The sequence below is a fragment of the Athene noctua genome, chromosome 4 (genome assembly GCF_965140245.1).
Source record: "Athene noctua chromosome 4, bAthNoc1.hap1.1, whole genome shotgun sequence".
Taxonomy (NCBI): Eukaryota; Metazoa; Chordata; class Aves; order Strigiformes; family Strigidae; genus Athene; species Athene noctua.
Genome location: NC_134040.1, coordinates 14385696 through 14407372, shown reverse-complemented (window position 1 = coordinate 14407372; position 21677 = coordinate 14385696). Strand labels below are relative to the sequence as shown.

General features: G+C 37.3%; 1 protein-coding gene across 3 annotated transcripts in view; it reads left to right on the top strand.

Moving 5' to 3' along the window:
* Positions 1–21677, top strand: part of STK32B (serine/threonine kinase 32B) — a 178603-nt gene that overhangs the window by 139563 nt on the left and 17363 nt on the right. For all 3 annotated transcript variants that reach the window (XM_074903755.1, XM_074903753.1, XM_074903754.1), the window contains exons 7-11: positions 2607–2710; positions 7418–7534; positions 8652–8777; positions 14681–14812; positions 15577–15641. In XM_074903755.1, the coding sequence (XP_074759856.1) occupies positions 2607–2710; positions 7418–7534; positions 8652–8777; positions 14681–14812; positions 15577–15641 (544 nt within the window). The remainder of the gene's footprint in view (positions 1–2606; positions 2711–7417; positions 7535–8651; positions 8778–14680; positions 14813–15576; positions 15642–21677) is intronic.

Sequence of the window (21677 nt, the reverse complement as noted above, 5' to 3'; positions counted from 1 at the left end):
CTTTTATCCTAGCCAGTTTGCACTCTGAATTGGTTCTTCTGGCATAGTTGTTTCTTATAGCAAAGCCTAATGTTATGTTCTGTATTTCACAGCTCTAGTTCTTCAGCGGTTGGCTAATCCCATCACTTGGAGGATCTGCTGTCTTTCTGTAAAACCATGCTATGTGTCTGAATGAGCAGGCAAACTCCAGAAGTCTGCTGTACAGCCTGGAGGCTGTCGTTTGCACCTGATGTCTCAGTTCAAAAAGGCTTTTAGACTAGACACATTAAGCACAAGCTTAGCGTGAGATGATATTTAACGTCCTTATCAAATGGGGGAAAGGTCTTTTTGGACTTCAGTAGGGCTGAGATTTTACCCTGAGAAAAAAACCTATACATAGGATACTGTAAATCATATTGCACCTTCTGTCAATTCCCCCCTCATCTTGTCAAGCAGGTGCTTGCAACTGCTTCACTGAAGCTGACTGACCTCAGAGAGGCAGTCCAGCTGGACTGTAAATAATATTGGTAAAGCAGGGGAAAAAGGGCTATCGTCTGCTTTAAAAATGAGGAGCCTAACTACCCATTTTCTAGTCTAAGGATGCCATCAGTTTAAGGTGAGAAAAGAGAGCCTCAAAACACCAGGGCCTGTGGGCAAAAGAAAGCATTTTCTGCTGATCTGCTTAATGTGGGATGGCTTGACCTTGAAGCTTTAGAAGCAAATAAAATAAAAGTGGATAACTCAGTCACTGAATTAGCAAAACAGTTGCACCTTTCTGGCAATGTTGTAGGTTACGTCAATAGTCCTTTCATCTCTACTTCTTAGAACTCAGGTAGTGATCCATCGTGTTACTACAATGTTAAAGCTATAAAAGAAAGAGTGACACCAATATTATATCTATATAGGTCAGTAAAAAGGCCACAAAGGCTATTTTCTGTAATGAGATATTGTATATCACCTAGACACTGTGGACAAAAAACATAACAAATGTGGCTAAATAAAGCAAACCTTTGCTCCAAGGGGCCTATGGTGATATTCAAAATATGACTTTGGTGCCTAATGTGCAATTTAGGTGCACTGATCCACTAAAGTAGCACAGAAAATCCCGCCTACCCTCTTAGCATCTATATGATAGACCGCACACATGTAAGTTATGCCTACACAGATCCCCAGCAGCATGCAAACAAGATCTGAAGTGCATCTGAAGATACAGCATGCCAAGTGAAGCTATATTGTCTCGAGGTGAGACAGACTAATTCAGTGTGATGACTTTTATGGCATTGTTGATTCATACCATACTGGATCCAGCCCAAGCTTACCTGTGCCAGAGATCCACTGGTCAGCTATTCTCCAAACACACTTATTGTGGCAAAAATATTTATTTAGGTGCCTGCAGTTCTACCAACCAGATTTAGAGATGATCCTACTGGGCAAAGAGTATAGGGCCACTTTCATGCATTGACTGCTTTTTGTTTACGGATTAGGGTTTTGCCGTATCTAATTTATGGATGCCAAAATCCTCTATTAGGTTTGGCTCTTCAAGACCTTATGAAGTCATGTCTGGAGTTGTAAATTGTTAGGTTGCCATCCACAATGCAAGATCTCCAAAAACTCCTTGGAAAGGAGTGCCTTTCCTTTAATTAAAGGTGCTTCTCTAAATACCATAGGCAGTCAAATCTGTAACTGCCAGTCAGAAGTAAGTGTGACCAGATTACATTATTCATTGCAGAATGCCCATTAGAAAGAGATGCGATGGTAATTAGGTGGTAATGTAGTACATTAGACTCAGTATAGTGGCCAGAAGAGGCTCACATGGTAATTGCAATCTAGCAGGATGTTACGGTTGGTGATAGTGTTTAGAAAATCCCCAGGGAAAGTGTTGTTTTCACAAAGTGTACTGAGATTCTGCTGTGAAATAATTAGAAAAGCATGACTGACTTTTCATTTCATCTCATATCCTCTCTTTATTTATGTATGGTTTTCTGAAGAAACTGCAGTGGCATTATTTAGTATGTTTTTCTTGCTGAAACTAGCCAACTGGATCCTTGTTTTGAAAAGATCTTGGTTTTCCCCCAGGAAAATTTTTATGGAGTTCATTACTTTATTGACTGTGTTTATTTCCAGTCATGACAGTGTTTCTCACAGCATACAATCAGTGTCAGGATTTGTATTTAATTACCATTTTCCTATGTTGAATACCTTTAAAACCATCTGATTAGTTCAATCCAAATGTAGAATAAGGATGAGATTTACCGTGTTCAATGCCTCCATTAATCACAGAGAAACTCCCTGCTTGCAGATATTTGTCTCATAAAATGTTTGCATTATCCTAAATATTCCAGTTCAGAATTCCTCTCCTATTACTCAGTTTTATTCACATAACATAAAACTTAAATAGACCAGGTAAGAATTAACATATAAAATTATTGACTTCAGAAAAACCCTGACCAGTGAAGGTCACTCGTTGCCAGCAAACCAAGGCACTGAAGCTTCATCCTGAAAATGCTGCGCCTACAAATGTAGTTCCAGTTAATTGCACTCTTATTCATTTTTCAGCTGTCAACATTAATGATCCATAGCCTAACCTCAATAAAATGCTTTTTGTTTGATTTGATTTATTATTTTAGCTCCGGAAGTGTTCCAGGCCTTTATGGATGGAGGTCCAGGATACTCATATCCAGTAGACTGGTGGTCGCTAGGAATTACAGCATATGAATTACTGAGGGGTTGGGTAAGAATGATGGGTTTTGTTGTTATTTAACACATTAACTGACAGAAGTCTGAGAGTTTGCAGTTCCCCTGAGTGCACCCTTCATGATAAAATTTGAGTGGTCAAGGTTGTGGTTCAGATCAGCAATGATGTCTTTCCTATCTAGAAACATTCTTGGGAAACTTTCACCCCACTTTCAATTACATTATGAAAGTTTGCCTAAGTTTGGCTGAGTAAAGGCCTAATGTTTTAATGGTTTCTCCACAGTGCTGAATTGGAAACAATGGTATTTTTTCTAAATAGGAGTCACTTCAAGCTTTATTAAATCTTCAAGTCTCTTGGCTAATACCTTAAAAGAGCTAATCTAATGTCATAAGATGCTTGGTCCAAATACAGAAAATGTTTATCTGCCAGTGCACTTGTTATTTATCTAATCAATTATGTGAATAAGTTTAATGAAAAGTCTTCCTGATCATGGTCAAATATCACAGAAGATAATGGAAAAATCTCTTCCATTTTGGTTCAAGGAATTGAAGTTAGTTTCTTAAATATTTACTATTCCCTATGGAAAACAGTAATTTAGATACTATTTCAGGATAGTGATGTAGCTAAAGTAGCAGTGTTCTTTTTTTAATATTTAATTCCTATTTTAGAAAGAGGATTTTATTGCATTGCAGTATGCTGCTTTTAGGGAAGGAGTATTTGTTATCATATGACACTAACACCACAGTGTCTTACTAGGCAGTTTGTAATGTGAGACAATCCATCCCACAGTCTCAGTTTCATGTAGGATGACAGACAAAAAAACCCTAGAAATAAAGAAAAATTATAATTCCTATTCTTAGATGGAAAACTACATATCAGAGTGTGTGCACATTGTTACTTCAGTCCAGAAGCTACAGTTTTCAAAGGCCTAAAACTTGGCTAATCTATTTCGTATTTCCATTGAAATAACAAAAGTCGTGCTCCTGATACAAAGATCTCTCCCCTGCCAAATCTCAGTCCCTGCTCTCAGGGAAGTACATAAAACCTTTAAAAAAAAGAAAAGTCTCTGCAATTTTTCTCTACCATCATTCTCAAAAATTACTGAGTTTTTAAACTGACATTCTTCCCATGATGGAAAATTTTAACCTGAACAGTTAAGGTCCTGCAGTGATAAGCATAATACACTCTCAACCCTAGTCACAGACAGTAGTACTAGCTGCACATATAATAAATTAAAAGAACATCCTGCTGGTTTTATATCAACCCTTTCACCAATGACTGTCTCCAAGAAAGCAGCACAATGAATGATTGTGTAAGGAAGGCTGAAATCCCAAGACTAATCACATAAGATACCTAGTCACTTTAACAAATGAAAAATTATATAGGATGTATCCGTTTGCCAAGATCCATACAGTCTTTTCTGAATAAGACTATCTGTCTACAGAAGAAGCAAAGTTGAGACTGAATCAATTTTTTTTTTTTACATAAAGACATTGACATCGGTCCATACTCTAGTCAATCAAGCCAGCTGCTTGTTTGCTCTTGAAGAGTGGCCCTCCGAGCCCACTGAGCGAGACAGAAGGTAGCTTGGCAGCCCACACTTTTGTATGGACTAGGAAAAGGTATATTTTTTGTCAATTGTATTTCTAAATTTTTCTAGTCTAGACAAGGCCTAAACTGACAGGAGTGATGATAAGAGGAGTAGCGGCAAGTTGAGGAAATGTGTTTAACCCAAGGCATGTTGCGGTCTGCAACAACTGCGAGCTCCAAAGCTCCATCTGCTGCAGGATCCCTGTGCAGATGGCTGGAAAGAAGCAGCTCACACATACAAGGCTGCAAGCTATACCTGCAGGTGGGCAGCCCCCTCCTCCTCCACGCTCCCACAGCACTTTGTTCAGTGGTGAGAAGAGAGCACCATTTCCATCGAGCAGATGGGCTGGCACTCAGGCAGACCACCCACTCCTGCTACAGCAGTCCAGGGAAAAAGGAGAGTGTTGCACTGGGCAGAGCCATCCAGAGATATGGTCAGATAGTGCATAGCTAGTGCATGTGGAAGGGAAGGAGGGAAGGAAGGAAGGAAGGAAGGAAGGAAGGAAGGAAGGAAGGAAGGAAGGAAGGAAGGAAGGAAGGAAGGAAGGAAGGAAGGAAGGAAGGAAGGAAGGAAGGAAGGAAGGAAGGAAGGAAGGAGGGAAGGAAGGAAGGAAGGAAGGAGGGAGGGAAGGAGGGAAGGAAGGAAGGAGCATTAGAAATGAGAAACATCAGAAATTTCCATAATTTTCCACCTCTGAGCTGTGCATGACATATGACATTGCCTGCCTGAATTCAAGAGGGGCTAAGTAAAAAGTTGTTTTTTATTGAGCTGAATTGTTGTTTTTATTTGTCTCTACTATTATGAGATGGAATAGTCCTCAGAGGAGGTTCGGGATGCTCAAGGAATTGCAGCCGTTCTCACACCTTGCTCTACTGCCAAGCAATCAAGACAATGTGTTGCTGGAAACAGGACTGTAGCTACAGGAGTGGGTTGCATCTGGTACAGAGCTGTCTGGAACATTTTTTGGTTATCCATAGTAGTGCTAGCATTTCTCAATATGTTGCAGCACATTTCTCTCCTTAGTCAGTTGCTAATAAAAGACCTAACAAGAAAAAAGTATATTCATAAAGCTTTACATCAAATATTGATCTTTTCCACAAGTCCATGAAACTTAATTACATGATGCAAACCATGACATATGTCAGTCTGTTACTAAGCTATAGACAACTGCTAAAATATTATAATAACTGTATAAACAATGCCCTCAACAGAGAGAGGATGAAGGAAAGAGGTAGTAGGTGGGATTTGTGGACTCTGACTTTCACTGTAATGTGAACAGTTTACAACAAACTTAGGTAAAACTTCATGAACAAAAGCAAACCAGATTTTTTTTTCTTTTTTCACAAAATGAAACAGAAGGGATCTGACCCCTAAGTGGATTGAATAGCTGAAAAAACATGGGAGATATAGGTGTGAAGGACCTCAAAAGACCAAACTTATGATGGTCATTTATAGTTCAAATTAACTAATAACAATATTTGGAAACTCTGCAAATCTCAAAAAATCAAGACTGCACAATGCTAATGAACTTTAAAGTAAGATATGTTTTAAAGTATTTTCCAGTGAGGAAAAAGTCATGGTCAGAAATATTCTTAACAGAAAAACTTTCAGTGATTCATTATTCCTTAATGTTGCTATTTTTAGAGCTAAATCACCATTTCCGACAATTGATTTAAATTCTGGCTCAGCGATCATATTGCTCACATTGTTATATCAAGTCTAAATTAGTAGCAGGTTACTTCTTGACAACAGACAGAATGTTAACTTTTCATTTTTAGTAGCTGTTTTATGGCAGCTTTACCACAGGTAGGGAAAAGCATATGACAGACTATATCAAACAACAGTTTTGAACCTGATTCAAGAAAATTATGTAGAGACGCCATTTAGGTCCTGTTGAATACATATGGGTGTGATACAGATAAATGACAACAGACTAACCAAATGTGAATCAAAGCAAAATATTTAAGCAATCCTTGGCTTTATTTTTAGAACATCCCAATGCCTTGGAATAGACTTAGTTTCATACATATGTTCAAAGTTAAACATGTGCAGGAATCCTCTCAAAATAAGAATATTTTCTGGGCTTTTATGAAGAGTGGCCCCAATATACTATCAGATTAGGTAACTAACACCTAGAAATATTCTTACATTACAATTTTTTGCCAGTATATGTTAGCAAAACTCAAGGGATGATTCAGCTCTTAGTGAAGGTAACGAGTGTCTGCCCTTTGCTGTTGAGAGTATTGGATTAGAAGGTAACTCTATGTTGTGTATGAATTACGATGCATCAATTCGCACAATGCTGCCATGACAGCATTTGGCTGCAGATCTCGTATCACATATCACATATTTGTCACCTGCTGGGTACAACCTAATTCACAAGAAATCCACACTCTATCCTTGTTTTAAAAAATGCATTAATATAGAGTATCATTCTAACAACTTACTTTACAAATGCAAGTCTTTAAAAAATATGTGTACAATAATTAATAAGAATATAAATTTATATGTAGTACTTTCATTTCCAAATGGTATATTTAAATAAAAGATAAATCGCAGAAATCTTCATGAACAAAGCACTGTGAAGCCTAGTGCTTCTCTTCACCTGTAGAAGAATTTAGGCACAGACACAGGACAGCAGGTCCATATAATCCATAGGTCCGTGTAATTTCAAAAAGGGAAAAGGAGGACTGGGATTTGGAGAGTCTGTTCTTCTGTTCTTACACAGACTTTTGTAAGCTGTTTTTGATTTCTCTATATACTACTCAGTAAAATCAGGATGACAAAGCTCCCTTCAGCAACAACTATTCCATTTTGTCAGTTTAGATCACAAGTGCGTTCTAATACTACAAGTAAAAAATAATAAATAATCCACATTTCACACAGAATGCCTCAGGAACAAAATTATTCAGCCATCTCATTTGATACTTCTTTTCATGAGAGAAAAACTTTCAGAGGAAATGCATCTATGAGTAATTACAGTCATTATGACCAAAGAAAAGCACACACAAGAAGAAGGATTAGCCTTAAAATTGTTGTATTTTGGTGGGTTTGATATTTCCAGTACAAACAATATTGAGCTCAGGAAAACATGAATTGTCTACACTCTTATCCATTGTCGCTGACTTGATACTGATTTAACTTTATCTCAGAGGCCCTATGAAATTCATTCAGCCACGCCCATTGATGAGATACTCAACATGTTCAAGATAGAAAGAGTTCATTACTCATCTGCATGGTGCAAGGGCATGATAGCACTGCTGAAAAAGGTAAGAAAGCGGAAACACCTTCTGTCCTCTCCTCTCCTCTTCCAGAAGCCCCTCCAACAGTGCAGAGATGTTAGGCAACACACATTAGGTAGTCAAAATTTCAAGGATAAAAAAGCAGTGCTTATGCCTAGACTTTCCTGAATGTGAGTGGTGCAGTATTTTCTATTGAGAAGCTGGATTATTCTTAGGTTTAGAATCAGAATTTTCATGGCCTAAAAGAAATATAAATCTAATTTTTACGTACTTAAAAACTGATTCAGTATTGATAGCAAAACTCTAGGGATCAGTAATTCCCATTCTGTGCCCTGGCCCCCATTCTCTCCAGCTGTAGCTGTGCATGTGGGAGAGGGGGGGAAGGACCACTCTGCCCTCTGGATCTCTGCCACAGTTTCCACACAGGGAGCTTAGAAATGGAAAGGGCTGTATGTCTCCCTGTCCCATGTTGCTATAGTTGCAACAACAAAAGTTGAGCCACTTTGCTGTAAATGTCACTAAGCTACAAGACAGACTTCTTTCTGAATGCAAAATGACCCTGGAACTCACTTGCTTCCCCAAATCCCAGTTATTTATTTGGTTAAATTTTGTGACCATGCTGCAAGGCTCATCTGTCTCTTTTAGGTATTTCAGATCATCAGTACTGATATTTGAGCAGGACATGTTTGTGAATGTGCAAATAGAGCAATATAAGATCCATTTCCTTTGCGACAATGAGCAATCTATTTATGATAGATGGAGAAATGATGTGGTTAATTTTAATTGCTGCCAGGATGCTGAGTGTAACTATATATTTCAATAAATTTAAGAAGAAATACAAATTGTTAGGTGGCATTGCACTGTGATGTTTTGTGTTGCTCGGACTCTTGTGTATTGTAAACAGACTTTTGTTACTAATACATTTATACACTTCATGCCTGTATCAGCCATCTGGTGGCAATTGTTATATTCATACCCTATGAGTTACTATTATTTTTTTAGATTGGCAATTCTAGGAGTTGTTAGAAGATTCCCTAGCCATTTTCTTACTAAAAATTGTGTATCATACAACTTATGCATATGATACATTTACTCTTTTATATGGCATCCTGTTCCTTAGAAAATGCCTTGTGCTTGATCACAGCTCCTCACTAAGGATCCAGAGTGCCGTCTTTCAAGCCTTGCTGACATCCAAAGCTCTCCATACCTAGCTGATGTCAACTGGGATGCTGTTCTAGAGAAAGCTGTGACCCCAGGCTTTGTTCCTAATGTAAGTTGAAGGTGAACTGTGTTTGTAAATTCTGACTTTAAACAGTTTAAAACTCCTGTTTTACTTGTTTACATTTGAATTTATTGCTCTTCAGTGATTTACTTCTCACAGAAACTTTACTCTGGATTCTTTCATTTACTCAGTCACATCTAAGGGAAAATTTGGCCCATTTCATTAAATGACAACAAAAACTAATTAACCTTGGTTCACTTTTTGTTCCCTTTCAAATAAAAAACATTTGCCAGACTTTGCATTTCAGCTGTTGGAGCAAATGATTGTCAGATTTAGCTCTGAGCCAAAGAATACCAAGAATATTGTTGCTGCTCTGAAAGTTAGGCATCTGAATAATATTTGCAAGACTTTTTAACATCCCAGTGTGCTGTTCCTTTTTCACTTAAAAAAATACTTTTCTAAAAGACTGACCTATTTCCTTTGTGACAGTTTTCTACTCTGTAACATTCAGATTCTGTGAGGGAATCCAGTAGGGTTTTTTTTTTTTTATTGTGGTTCCATTTTGTTGGTATTTTCTGGATCTTCTATTTTGACCATTTGTAAGTTAAATGGATTTGATGGCCATGGATAAAAACCGATGACTGTGGTGTTAACATGTTTCTCCACTTTGTTCAGTCATATTGCACCATAATTCTTCTTCAGACCATACATTTGTAGCATACTAATGTAGCATACTAATCTTTTTTTATGCAACTGTAAATAAAGATGAGGAAGGGGGAATGGCTAGACCCTGTCCTCATCCAGGTGCACATTAGAGTTCTTGCTAAATCTGATGAAGACAGGATCCAGCCCTGCAGAAGCTGAGGGTGAGAGGACGTTGCCTAATGGGGCAAAGGCAGCCAGGTGGGTTGCAAAGACAGTGCCAGCAGTGTTTGCTGTGCTTCTTGGCACCTTACCAGAGCCTCTCCTGAAGGCAACATCCTGCAGGAGAAGCAAGCAATGGGTGGGCAAGGAGGTCTTCCCTCAGGGAGCGTGGGAAAAGACCAGGAATACAGCAGGTAACTAACACAGCTGGTGAGGAGAAAGGCAGGCTCCTCTTAGGCCCTGCAGAGCTATGTTCACCAGGGGTGAAATTCCTTCCTTTCACATTGTGGCTCAGTGGGGATGCAAGCTGAAAGCTTGAGAGGTGAACATCATATCTACCAAACCAAGGCCAGGACCTCCCCTCTTGCCTCTTTCTTAACGTCTCTGCGGCTGGAATAACTGCTATGCCATGCCAGGCCCTTCCACTACGCTCTCCCAGCTTTATACCATAAGAAAAGCACTGGAGAACAAAGCTCCTCCTTGGCCTGGTGGACCAAGAACTCCATTCTCCATGGTGGCATAGACTGACAAGATGAATGCAGACTTCTTTTCCCTTTTTTCAAGTTAGAGCTGTACTCTGAGATATAAGAGGCATGGGAAGACTCCTTCTCAGACAAAACTCAGCAGAGTATTTAGACCTCCTGTTCCTAGCTGGAATCCACAACTGTCAGCACGTGGGAAAATTCACAACCCTGCTTTGTATTTTTAAAGATTGATTCAGTCCCTCATACCCAAAGGTACAACATATATAGGGATCCAGAAGAGTCTTAGCCAAGCAAAGCCTTATAATACCTAGGTATATGTCTTAGGTAAAGTCGAGAGAGAGGACTTCAACCCGCTTCAGTAAAACCAGCCACTGAAACCTGCCTATGGCAAGTCTGTTCTCTGTTTCTGTCGCTGCCTCAGTGTTTTCCTTTCCCCAGACATCTCCTCAGTGTCCTCCTTTCTCCCACTCAAGCTTGAATTCATAAGGTCATATATTCCATTTTAACTCTGCTCCTGACAGTTGGACTCAAGCCAGCTTTCATCCAGGAGTGTATAGCCAAGAGGCTGCTAAGCCTGCCTCCTAAGGACTGAGCTATGGCAGTTTGGCTGTAGTAATAGGACCTAATAAAGGGACTGCAGGTTTTCCACATCTGGCTTACTCTCAGCCTACCTAGAGCTGGGACACAAGTGTGTGATGGTCTGCATCTGGCCACAGACAAGTAACCTTAGTTCCTTAAGTTTTCATGTGGCAGTTTGCTTCTTCCATTTAGGTGGTTTTGAGATCTACACTGTTTTGAAATGTAGGTTGTTTTGAAGGTACCTGACTCCTGAGAGAGCATAGATAAGTTTTCTGACTTCTTAAGGATGGTGAAAAAAGTAATTTTAAATGTAATTTCAGAAGCCATTGTAGAACCTATGTTTCTGGTACTCCTCTATTAGCCAAGTGGCCTGTCTCTGTGGCCAGTGTTGACAATGGTGAATGTGATGAAGACTGAGAAAAGACGAATTCCTCTTGAAAAACTTTGAACTGTCTGCCATTAAACATGTGTCCAAAACCAGGTATTCTTTCCACATTTGGATTCACCTTATTTGTGTTTTGTCCGGAATCTCTAATATTGGAGGAAATCTGTAATATTGAAGGCAAAACAATAATCTATGTTTAAAAGGAAATAGGAGTAAAAAGTTACTTTTATCTACTCAGATTAATCTGAAAATTCTATTACAAGCTCTACCAGACACTTCAGGACACAGGCTGATATTGCAGGCCTTGTTTCACCTGATTGATCAGGTGTGTTAGGAAAAACAGCAAGAAGGTGAGAGTTAAAGCATCTTTTCCAGCACAACACCTCTTTTTACAGTAAACTTTACTGTTTCATGAAACCAGGTTTGGCCAGGCACTTTCCAATAACTTTTCTCTCTGTTGCATTAGCAAAACTTCCACTGATTAACTGGAGTCACACACAAAATATTTCTTGGTTTGCAGGCTTTGGTGAGAGGGTGCATTAGGGCCAACATACACTGTGACCTGGGGAAAGTTTTATAACTAGAGAGTTTTATAACTTTTTGACAGCTTGCCCTTAATGTCAGAACCTTGCTTGCCTTCTGCAGGCAAGAGGGCACGTGGGACGCCTGTGGTAGGAAGGTTCCATTGTTTAATTTCTCACTAAGTAGTTTGATTCCGTAAACACTGTTCCTACTTAACTAGTACATGTGTTTATGGTTTAGCTAGTTTCTTTACATTTAGCTTGGAGTAATAAATTGTTAGTAGTTTTTTTGTATTGTTAAATATTTGATAAAGGAAGCAAATTATTTACGGAATTTTTAAAGATTCAGAACTAGTGATGTATTTTTTAGGTGCTGAAAAAAATCTTAAAAGTGTACATGCCCAAGAAAGGAACTGATAGTGATCAAATGTAAATAATTGTTTATATATTAAATATATATATAGTTTTATATAAATTATAAACCTTCATTAATAATAAACAAATAAAGTCTAATAAAGCTTACTGGATAATATGCAGTAAAAGTCATCAGAGAGATTAATATTATGCTATGAATATACAGACTTTTCTAGGAATAAAAATGATGGAGTGAACTCTAAATCAATGTTTCATTGTAGGACACCACCATTTATACAAGTGGTTTCTGATGTGTTCTACTGCTTAGTGCCTTTTGTTACTGAATAACATTTATATATATGACTTATCATAGTACTTCCACCTTGTCAGTGACAATGGTGTGATTGAACTCTCAGAAATCCCAGAGGAAAACAGACTGCTTTTAAGATCTTTCACCATGCAATTCAAGTTTGAAATTTTTAAAATGCTTTGAGAGAATGAGGAAAAGAAAGGAATTCATGTTATTCTGATCACAGCATTAGCAAAACACTGATCTAATAATTAGGATGCCAACTCATGACTTTAAAAAAATGTATTGGGTTCAGTTGAACTATAGATTTTCTGGCTCTTATCCCTAAATAGGAGAGGAAAAGTTTATCCTGAATGTTGTCATGAGATGACTTTATTACACTAATGAATAGAATTACAAAAAACCCTCAAGGCATAAACTCTGCTCTTGTAAACTTTTATGCTGAAAAGATCTGAAAGAATCAAGAACCTGAAAAGAATTAAGGATTAATCTGAAAATAATCAAGGGAGGAAACAATCATATAGAAATGTTGTTTCCAATCATCTTGCCTAAAAAAGGACTTCCTAATGCAACAAAGAATCTTAAGATTTGGTGAAAGCATCACAAATTAAGATAAAAATGGAAAATCCAGAATGTTTAAGTAATGTAAGTAAAGGGTAAGAAAAAGTATAATAGGTTGGATAGAATAGAAAAAGAATATTAGATTAGAATAAAGCACATGATTGGGAAAAGCCAACACATACTCACCGAGGGCAAACTATGCTTGACAAACCTGATCACCTTCTACAACAAAGTAACATTCTTGGTTGATGTGGGGCAAGCAGTGGACATTGTCTATCTGGATTTATCCAAGGCTTTTGATACAATTTCCCACAGATTCCTCCTAGAGAAACGGATGTGTTATGCTCTAGACAAGTGTTCTGTGCAGTGGGTGGGGAATTGGCTGACAGGCCGCACCTAGAGGGTGGTGGGAAATAGCTCGATTTCAAACTGGCAACCTGTCTCAAGTGGGGTCCCCCAGGGATTGATATTTGGCCCAACGCTGTCTAATATCATCATAAGCGATATGGATGATGGGATCAAGTGTGCCCTGATGAATTTTGATGACGATACCAAACCGAGTGGGGAAGTTGACACTTCAGAAGGGAGAGCCACCCTGCAGGGTGACCTGGATAGGCTGGAAGAGTGGGCTAACAAGACCTTTATGAAGACCATCAAGGACAGGTGTAAAGTCTTGCACTTGGGAAAACATAGTCCAAGAGTGCAGAACAGACTGGGATCTACCTGGCTGGGGAGAAGCTCTGTGGAAAGGGACCTGGGGGTCCTGGTGGACAACAAGATAAATATGAGTGACCAGTGTTCTGTGGCAAAGAAAGCCAACAAGATGCTGCGCTGCATCAGCAAAAGCATCACCAGGAGAGGTAAAGAAGTCATGATCCCAGTCTACTTGGTGCTTGTCAGGCTGCACCTGGAATACTGTTTTCAGTTTTGGTCCCCACTACGCAAAAAAACTGTGGATGGGCTGGACAGAGAGCAGAGGAGGGCCACAAAGATGACAAAGGGACTGAGAATCCTGCCATATGAGGAAAGGCTGAGAGAACTAGGTTTGTCCAGCCTTAAGAAAAGGAGACTTGGGGGACACTTTATTGCCATGTTCCAGTATTTAAAGGATGGCTACAAAGATGGAGACTTCCTGTTTACAAGGAGTCACATAGAAAAGGTGAGGAGTAATAGGTACAAGTTACTCCTGGGGAGATTCCAATTGAACATAAGAAAATTTTTCAAAATAAGAAAAATCAGCCTTGGAATAATCTCCCCAGGGAAGTGGTGGATTCCCCAACACTGGAACTTTTAAGATTCAACTGGACAGATTACGGAACCATCTTGTCTAGACTGGGCTTTTGCCAAGAAATGTTGGATCAGAGGATCCTTGAGGTCCCTTCTAACCTGGTATTCTGTGATTCTATGAACCATTTTTTTATATTATCGCTGCTAACCAAAATAGGCCTACTCCTTCCTTTGTTATGATGGACATGAGCTAGGTAACTGAATCCATCTGCAACTCTTCAGAAAAACAGATTTTAACAAGTAAGGTCTTAGAAGTACTCCCCATCCCTCCTGCACTGTTACAGTTGCCATTTATGTTCTACAACACTAACTGATATTCTGTTGAAGACCCTAGGTCCAGATTAATCTCTCTCATTGGGGTGACATAACTGTAGTCACTATAGTAGCATGTTGGTATATAAGTAGTAAAAGAATCTGACTCTTATTGCTTTAATATCTTACAATCTTTATTTAAGCTTCAAGCATCACTCCAGGACAAAAAAGAATTTTCATTTTGCAGATGTGGTTGGGAAGCTGGATTCTTATTAATGCTATTAATACTTGCCAGGCAAACTAAAAAATTGCAAGGATACTTCAAAGAGTAACTTTGAATCCTTTTGTACCAGAAAGGAAGACTGAACTGTGATCCTACATTTGAACTTGAAGAAATGATTTTAGAGTCCAAGCCTCTCCATAAAAAGAAAAAGCGACTTGCCAAAAACAAATCCAAAGATGGAGCTAAGGAAACCTGCCCTCTGGTAAGATGGGACTGTGGCTGCAGTCAGTGGCATTTCATTTACACTCTTTAATAGATAAACTCATTTAAGTTCAGATTTATCTCTGAAAATACACATGACCTCTATGTCTGTCATTTTACATACAGCATAAACCATCTCCAAAGCAAGATGAAAAGCAACCATTTATTTCAGTCAAATATTAACAGCATGTTTAAGTTATAATCATTTTTAAGATTCTCACAGATGCTCATTTAAAGTATGAAAAATTGTTGACAGTTGGCAAATATGCTTCCCCACAGATGGATAGATAGTTACAAGGAGTATTTATCCACTGCTAGTACCAAAAATGAAAAGTATGCAGTGAAAAACTCATTATTTACAAATGTTTTAAAACTGTCTCTTGCAATCTTGACTAATGTGTCCCATGTAGACTCATTGTATAAACAGTCTAAACTTCTGAGAAGATTAAGAAATAATCATTTTCCAGACTTGAATTTTCATTTCAGTGAGGTTTTATAAATTCTGTTGCTACTCTAATGATTTTGACGGTTCATGCAAGCTGTTCTTAGAGCTATCAGGCATAAAATTACTCAGGAATTCTTTGTGGGGAACTTCTTCCAAAAGAAAGAAAGATTGATTTTGCTATCATGGTCCACTTCTGAAGAGTCTTCAAAATGGCTTTTGATAGTACTCATTCACAAGCCTTTTTGTTCAGTATTGTTTCTGTTGTGATTTTTGTCTATGATTTTCCATCTTTTTTAATCAACTTATGCTGTTTTTTAAAGAACGTACACCTGCAGCAGTGCTTGGAAACCGTTAGGAAAGAATTCATCATATTCAACAGAGAGAAGTAAGTGCATTTTTTAATGCCTGTTTAGCATTCACTACTGAAATTAATTTGAGAACTATTATTTTTTTTTTCTCCCAGTGTAAGGAAAAGTGATTAATGATGGTAGCAGCAGGGGCTAAAAGGCTGAATTTCCATTGATTTCTTCCTCTTATAGTCTCTGATGTGATGGTTTTGTAGTTCTTCCATCTCTCAAAGCAAGCAGAAATGCTTGTGGTAAAAGTGTGTTAGAGATAGAAGGTAAATGTCACTGACACTCCCCAGAGAAACTGTTAACAATTAAGTAAAGGGAATACAATACAAGGGGCTACTTTTTCACAACTTGAACAAAACCAAGGGAAGTGATAACTCTTGCAATTTTAATGATAGGAACGGCAGTGTTCTGTATGAAACACTATTCATACTTCACCACCATAACAAAGTTTATTTCAACGTTAGTTATTTCAACAGAGCTAAATATTAAAAATATATCAGACATGAAGCAAGTGATTCATACTCTAAGAGTCAGTCAGAATTCGCAGACACACAAGTCTGAATCCCAAGGATTTCAACAACATACATGGTCCAGTTAATGCACTGCATTTCACATAGTTTACTGTGTTTCAGTTGCAGTCACTATGGACCTGTTTGTATTAATAGGTATAGCTCATAACAGGGGAGGTTTTTGTGTGTTTTGTCGAATTATTGCATTTCATCCAAGTATATTCAGTAGTTTTATTTGACCTAATTACATCTGCTAGCCTTTGTAATGGAGTTGTGAAATGTTAGAAATTAATTAAAAAGTAGTGACTCTCTTATTTAATGTTTACAATGCAGGCAATTATGGTCTTCTGTAATTAAAACCAGGAGAGGGATTGTCAGCATTTCACAGTTGGCATGATGTCATGAAGGAAATTATGCCATTGATAAGCCCGTTTTTCCTGTTACAATCTCTGTGATATGTCTATGCCCAATACTGACCGCTCAAAGAAACTACAGCAAGGACCTACAAAGAAAAGGAAGGTGCAACAGATTCTTCATGTTATTTTGTACAGTCTCCAGCACAAGAGACTCATATGCTTATGTAAGAGCCATAAATAAGAAAAGCCAGACCAAGTCAGTCACTAAAAGCTTTCCAGAAGGGTCTTGGTGGACTTCTCTGAATCAGTTCTAGTATCAGTGAACTAGGGAATGGCTGAACTTTGTAGGAGTTTTATTAACCCACAAAAATCATTAAGATAATAATAACGAGATAATAAAATGATTAAGATAATAATAATGAGACTAGAAAAATATTGCACTGATTAATCAGTTTAATGTGTTTCCAAGATGTTGTTCACACAAGTAGTTCATTTCCAGAGTCATATATCAAGGAAACCCAATATACAACAATTTTTGAAAGATAAAATAAAATACCAGATTTGTAAAACACTTTCAAAATCCCATTGTGTGTGTTCACTAGCACTGAACAATTTATTTTGACATGATATTACTGTGTTATTGTTAAATCTTTTTAGCAGTGTATAAGAAGTTTTTTCTTTCATTTGTTTCATGTTGCACAATTACAGTAACAACACAAGCTATAAAGAACTGAGAGGCTGATAAGAGATCAAGGATAAGTTTAAATGGAGTACAAGTAAAATGGAAGCAAAAGATTAAATGCTTGCACTTCATTCAGAACAGCATGTGTTTTGGTCATTGCTCGATTGGATTTGACAAGGTTAAGGAAAAATATTTAGTATAGATCTACAACAGATACTGCATTGTCTAAAGCCAGATCACAGTAATTTCTTATTTAAATTGTCTTACAGCTGAAGAAGTACATGGAGAGACTTCTGTAATACCTTTCAAAGACAAAAATATTAATAAGAGGGGAGGCAGAGGTGAAGTTTTTGAAGTACTAAGTGAATTCAAGTTAATGAGAACAAAATAAGAGCAACGACAGACACAAATATCATATTGAAGAGAAGAGGCTACACAGTATGTGCCAGAATAATTCATAGTGGGTTTCCTTAGACCTTTCTAGGGCCTCAAGGCTGTATGTACAGGCTGAGGTTGTGTTTACATGGATTTCCAAAGCCATGTAGCTGATCAAGTTCTTAAGGAACAGCTGCAGATACTGAAAGACATGAACCGTTCCTACGAACACAATTTCCAGTAATATGTGATCATATCATTAGGTGAGGTGCCAATCCCAAACAGGGCTTTAAATCAGTCTCAGATTAATGCAACCAGATGTTTTGATATTCCTCCACATTTCTCTGCTTTGTACAGAATTGCTTATCTAGTCCAGCTATTTGAAAATATCTGCATACTTCCTTAGATATTCATTATATTCAGTTACAAAAATCAGCATGTTATTGTGACTTAAGCCTTCTGCTCAGTTTACTTCAGTGGCACAGAACACTACATAAAACCTAAGAAAGTGTGAAAAAAATTATCTCATCTTTCAAGGGAAAAGATGAGAATCCCTAAACTAAAAAGATTCAAGGAAAAGTTTCAGACATTTCTAACTGAGCAATATAAAGTCCTGCAGTAATGTGTAGTTGAGTGCTATATTAACCATCCCAGTTCCACAACATCTTGCAATCCAATACTTGTAAAATATCTGTTATGAAAAGCAGAATCTGTTTTTATTCAATGTCTTGCTGATACTTCCAGACTGTGTCTCTTTTTCACTACATATCTTTCATCCCGTAAGATACTGCAAATCTTGAAATATGCCATATTTATTTTCTTTCCAAGAATCTTGGGAAACTATCAGAAACTCTGAGATTACAGATAAGGGTTGGAGAAAGGTAAAAAATAATTTAAGAGACTGAATGAAGTAACTCAATAGTTTAAGTTAATGACAACAGAGACAGAACGTGCACATTTTCACTTTTTTATTACTTTGTGCAGTTAATTTATTGGCAACTGATATTTATAGGAAAGTTTTAATCCAGATGAGAGCATGAGGAAGACAAGTCCACTTTAGCCAAACCAAGCTTCCAAAAGAGTAAGCTCAGTTAAAAAGGGTGATGTTTTTCCAGATTACTTTACCAGAAGCATTCGGGCAACATACCTTATCAATAAGTCTTGCAATGTCCTTGAATGTGATTTGTTTGGTCGGACTATAGTTTAACTATGTAGCTGATATCTATGGTTTGAACAGTTATGAGATAAGATGAAGGATTTGAAGAATTAAAAAGAAGTAGGATGTTATATAGAGTCAGAGACCATAAAGATACACTGCGGAATAAGAGCAAATGTGTGTGTTAAAATAGGAATTAGGAAAGGAGAACTCGGTGCCATGATATTACCTGGGTTTTGTTTGTTTGTTTGTTTTTTTATATTGGATTTAACTGTACAAGGCTTCCTGGACAAAGTATAGTCAGTGATTATCGGCAATGGGTAACAAAATTTAGATTTGTATATCTTTACTTACACACTCCTGATTACACAGCATCTTCTGTTGATACTATTCAGAATTCACTGGGGAGATGAGGACAAATGGAGGGAAGACCAGCTATTCCCAGTTTCTCTTTAAAAAAGGTCAGAAAACAGAGAACCCTATCAAATAGAAAAGTTTCCAGAAGGTGAAATAAAAACATTTTCCTAAGATTTACATAAGTGCAGAAGACTGTTCTGTGTACTAAAATGGCAGTTATAGAAGAGAAGTCCAGGTGTAGTTCTGTGCTTCATTTTAGCTAAGCATGTTCTCATTACTGATAATCTTGTAAAAGTCTAGGAAATTTGTGAAATCTGAAGGGAATACTGATTTCATATCTGCAAAATGGACCCTGAATTTTCCAAAGTCTTTCTGTGAAGTCTCTCCTATGATACACCATTTCTTCTAATAAAATAATTAAGGAAAACCGAATCTGGACCATGTTCATCTTCCACCCTCAGTGTAATTTCCTCTCGGGGCACTCATACAAATCCAAAAAACAGAATAGCATACCAGGAGCAGCTTTAGGGATGTGCAACATTCACAGGTTGAAAATATTTTCTACTCCATGTAAAATGGCTAAGCTGTTCTGAAGAGGTAGCTTTATGCCTTCATTTGTGTAGGAAAACATTAATCATCCAGAATGAAATCTTTTTCACTGTAATCAGATTTTATCTTGATTTTATTCATCCAGTGCTTTGGATACCACAGTGTCTGAAGTGTCACTAGATGGAAGGCCTTATTCTTATTAATATCAATATTTCAGTGGATACGAGCTACAAATTGAAAAAAAAATAATACACAGGTGTATGTCATCTGTCCACACTGACATTTTCTTTAGGTACCTTTACAAGACAGGTACGTGTTTTACTGATCCAAAGTAAAATAACATAGGAAAATCCTTTTACATCCCGTTTGAATGTGGCACAGGAAATATTTTCTTTTCTTCTTAAGAGTAAAATCTCATGCTTAGCTTTGAGCACATAAACTATATAAACCGTGATCTAAAAATGGTCCATGCACTTGGTCTTAGCTGGAGAATATTATCTGAAGTTTATTTCAGGGATTTATTTGGTTCCTTTTGCTGGCAAATGATTTTTCTGGGTTTAAATCTATTTCTACAGATAGATGCTTTATTATATCGATAATTCAGCACTGAACATTCTGCAGTATCTGGATGTGTATTCCCATAGACTTATCAGCAACTTTTCAAGAACTTAATCTCATTTAGAAGTGCTAGGCTATATTTATTTTCAATTGGGGGGGGGGGGAAGAAAGATTGTACAAGTAAAGCCACACTGTTCATAGCTTTATTAAAAAGCTGAGCACAGATTATTTTGCTTTTTTTTCTGATGTTATCACTAAACAAATCTTCACATACATCTACATCTATTTATGATGTCAAAAACCTGAAATAGCCAAAAATGAAGAAATATATTCAGTACTTGCTTGTAGTAGTATCATATTTCTTACCCTTTTTGGTTCCTGAGTCTCTTCTTCTCCCTGAAAGATGTCTTTAAGATTAAAGAGGTGAGCAAACAAAGAACAAAGGAGAAAAAAAAGGAAATATCTTCTCCTCAGGCAAAATAATCCTTCAGTTCGATGCTTCACAAACTTTTCATCAAAATTATCAGCCTGCTAATGAAAGTAAAATCATATAGCCACCTTTTAATGAGTAGAATATGTATTTCCTATATCAAATGTACATGAAAATAGGTTCTAATTTGGCAAAACTAGCTTAATAAATGCAATGGAGCAATAAGTAAAATATCTATATTTTTAACAATTCTAGTGGAAACTTTCAAAAACTTACTAATGATTTTGAAGTTGGAGGTTTTTTTACTTCATAGTAATATCCTGCATAGCATAGCATTGCTATGATATTCAGCTATCTAGTCCCTGTTGATCTGAACAAGCTTGCCTCTTTCCTAAGATACTAGTACACCTTATTTCTCTTTTCAGTTATTTTTTCAGTGTAACCACACTAAAAAGTTCTGCCACAAATTGAAGCAGTCAGATGTCTGCTGCACATTTCCCTCTCTTTTCCTACTAGAATTCCTACTATTTGGCCATACCTAGTTCTTTAGTAAAAGGTACTGAACAGCTCTAGGTGAACAGACAGCTCTCTGTTCCCAGAATAAACAGCAAAAGTTGAGAGAGTATACTTCAAGCCTACTAAGATGCTTAAAATCATGTTGTCTGATTTTGTCCATGTCATAGGTGAAAAGCTTACTTAATATTCTCTGAATTGTTTATAAGATCATATTTATGATCTTTCTCTTTGTAGTTCCTTTTTTTTCCCTTTCAATTGTCTTTTGGGATTCAAATCGAGAGTCCCTGAGTGCTCTCTTTCATTTTAGTTTGATTGGAATTGAATATTCATAATGATTTGCAGTATACCTCATTGAATGTACTTTTCTGAATAGGTATTTTATGTCACTTAGTATGTCTGGAGATATTTATATTATCATAATTCTCATAATATCTAAATGCATTTTGAATGAGTCTACAGCACAACTTTTCTTGTCACTTCTGCTGACCTTAATTCAGTTTAAATCTATCTCCTTCTGAGCATTTCAAGTGGTTGCACTGCTCTTCACTGATCTCTTTTTGTCCCTTTTGTAATAGAT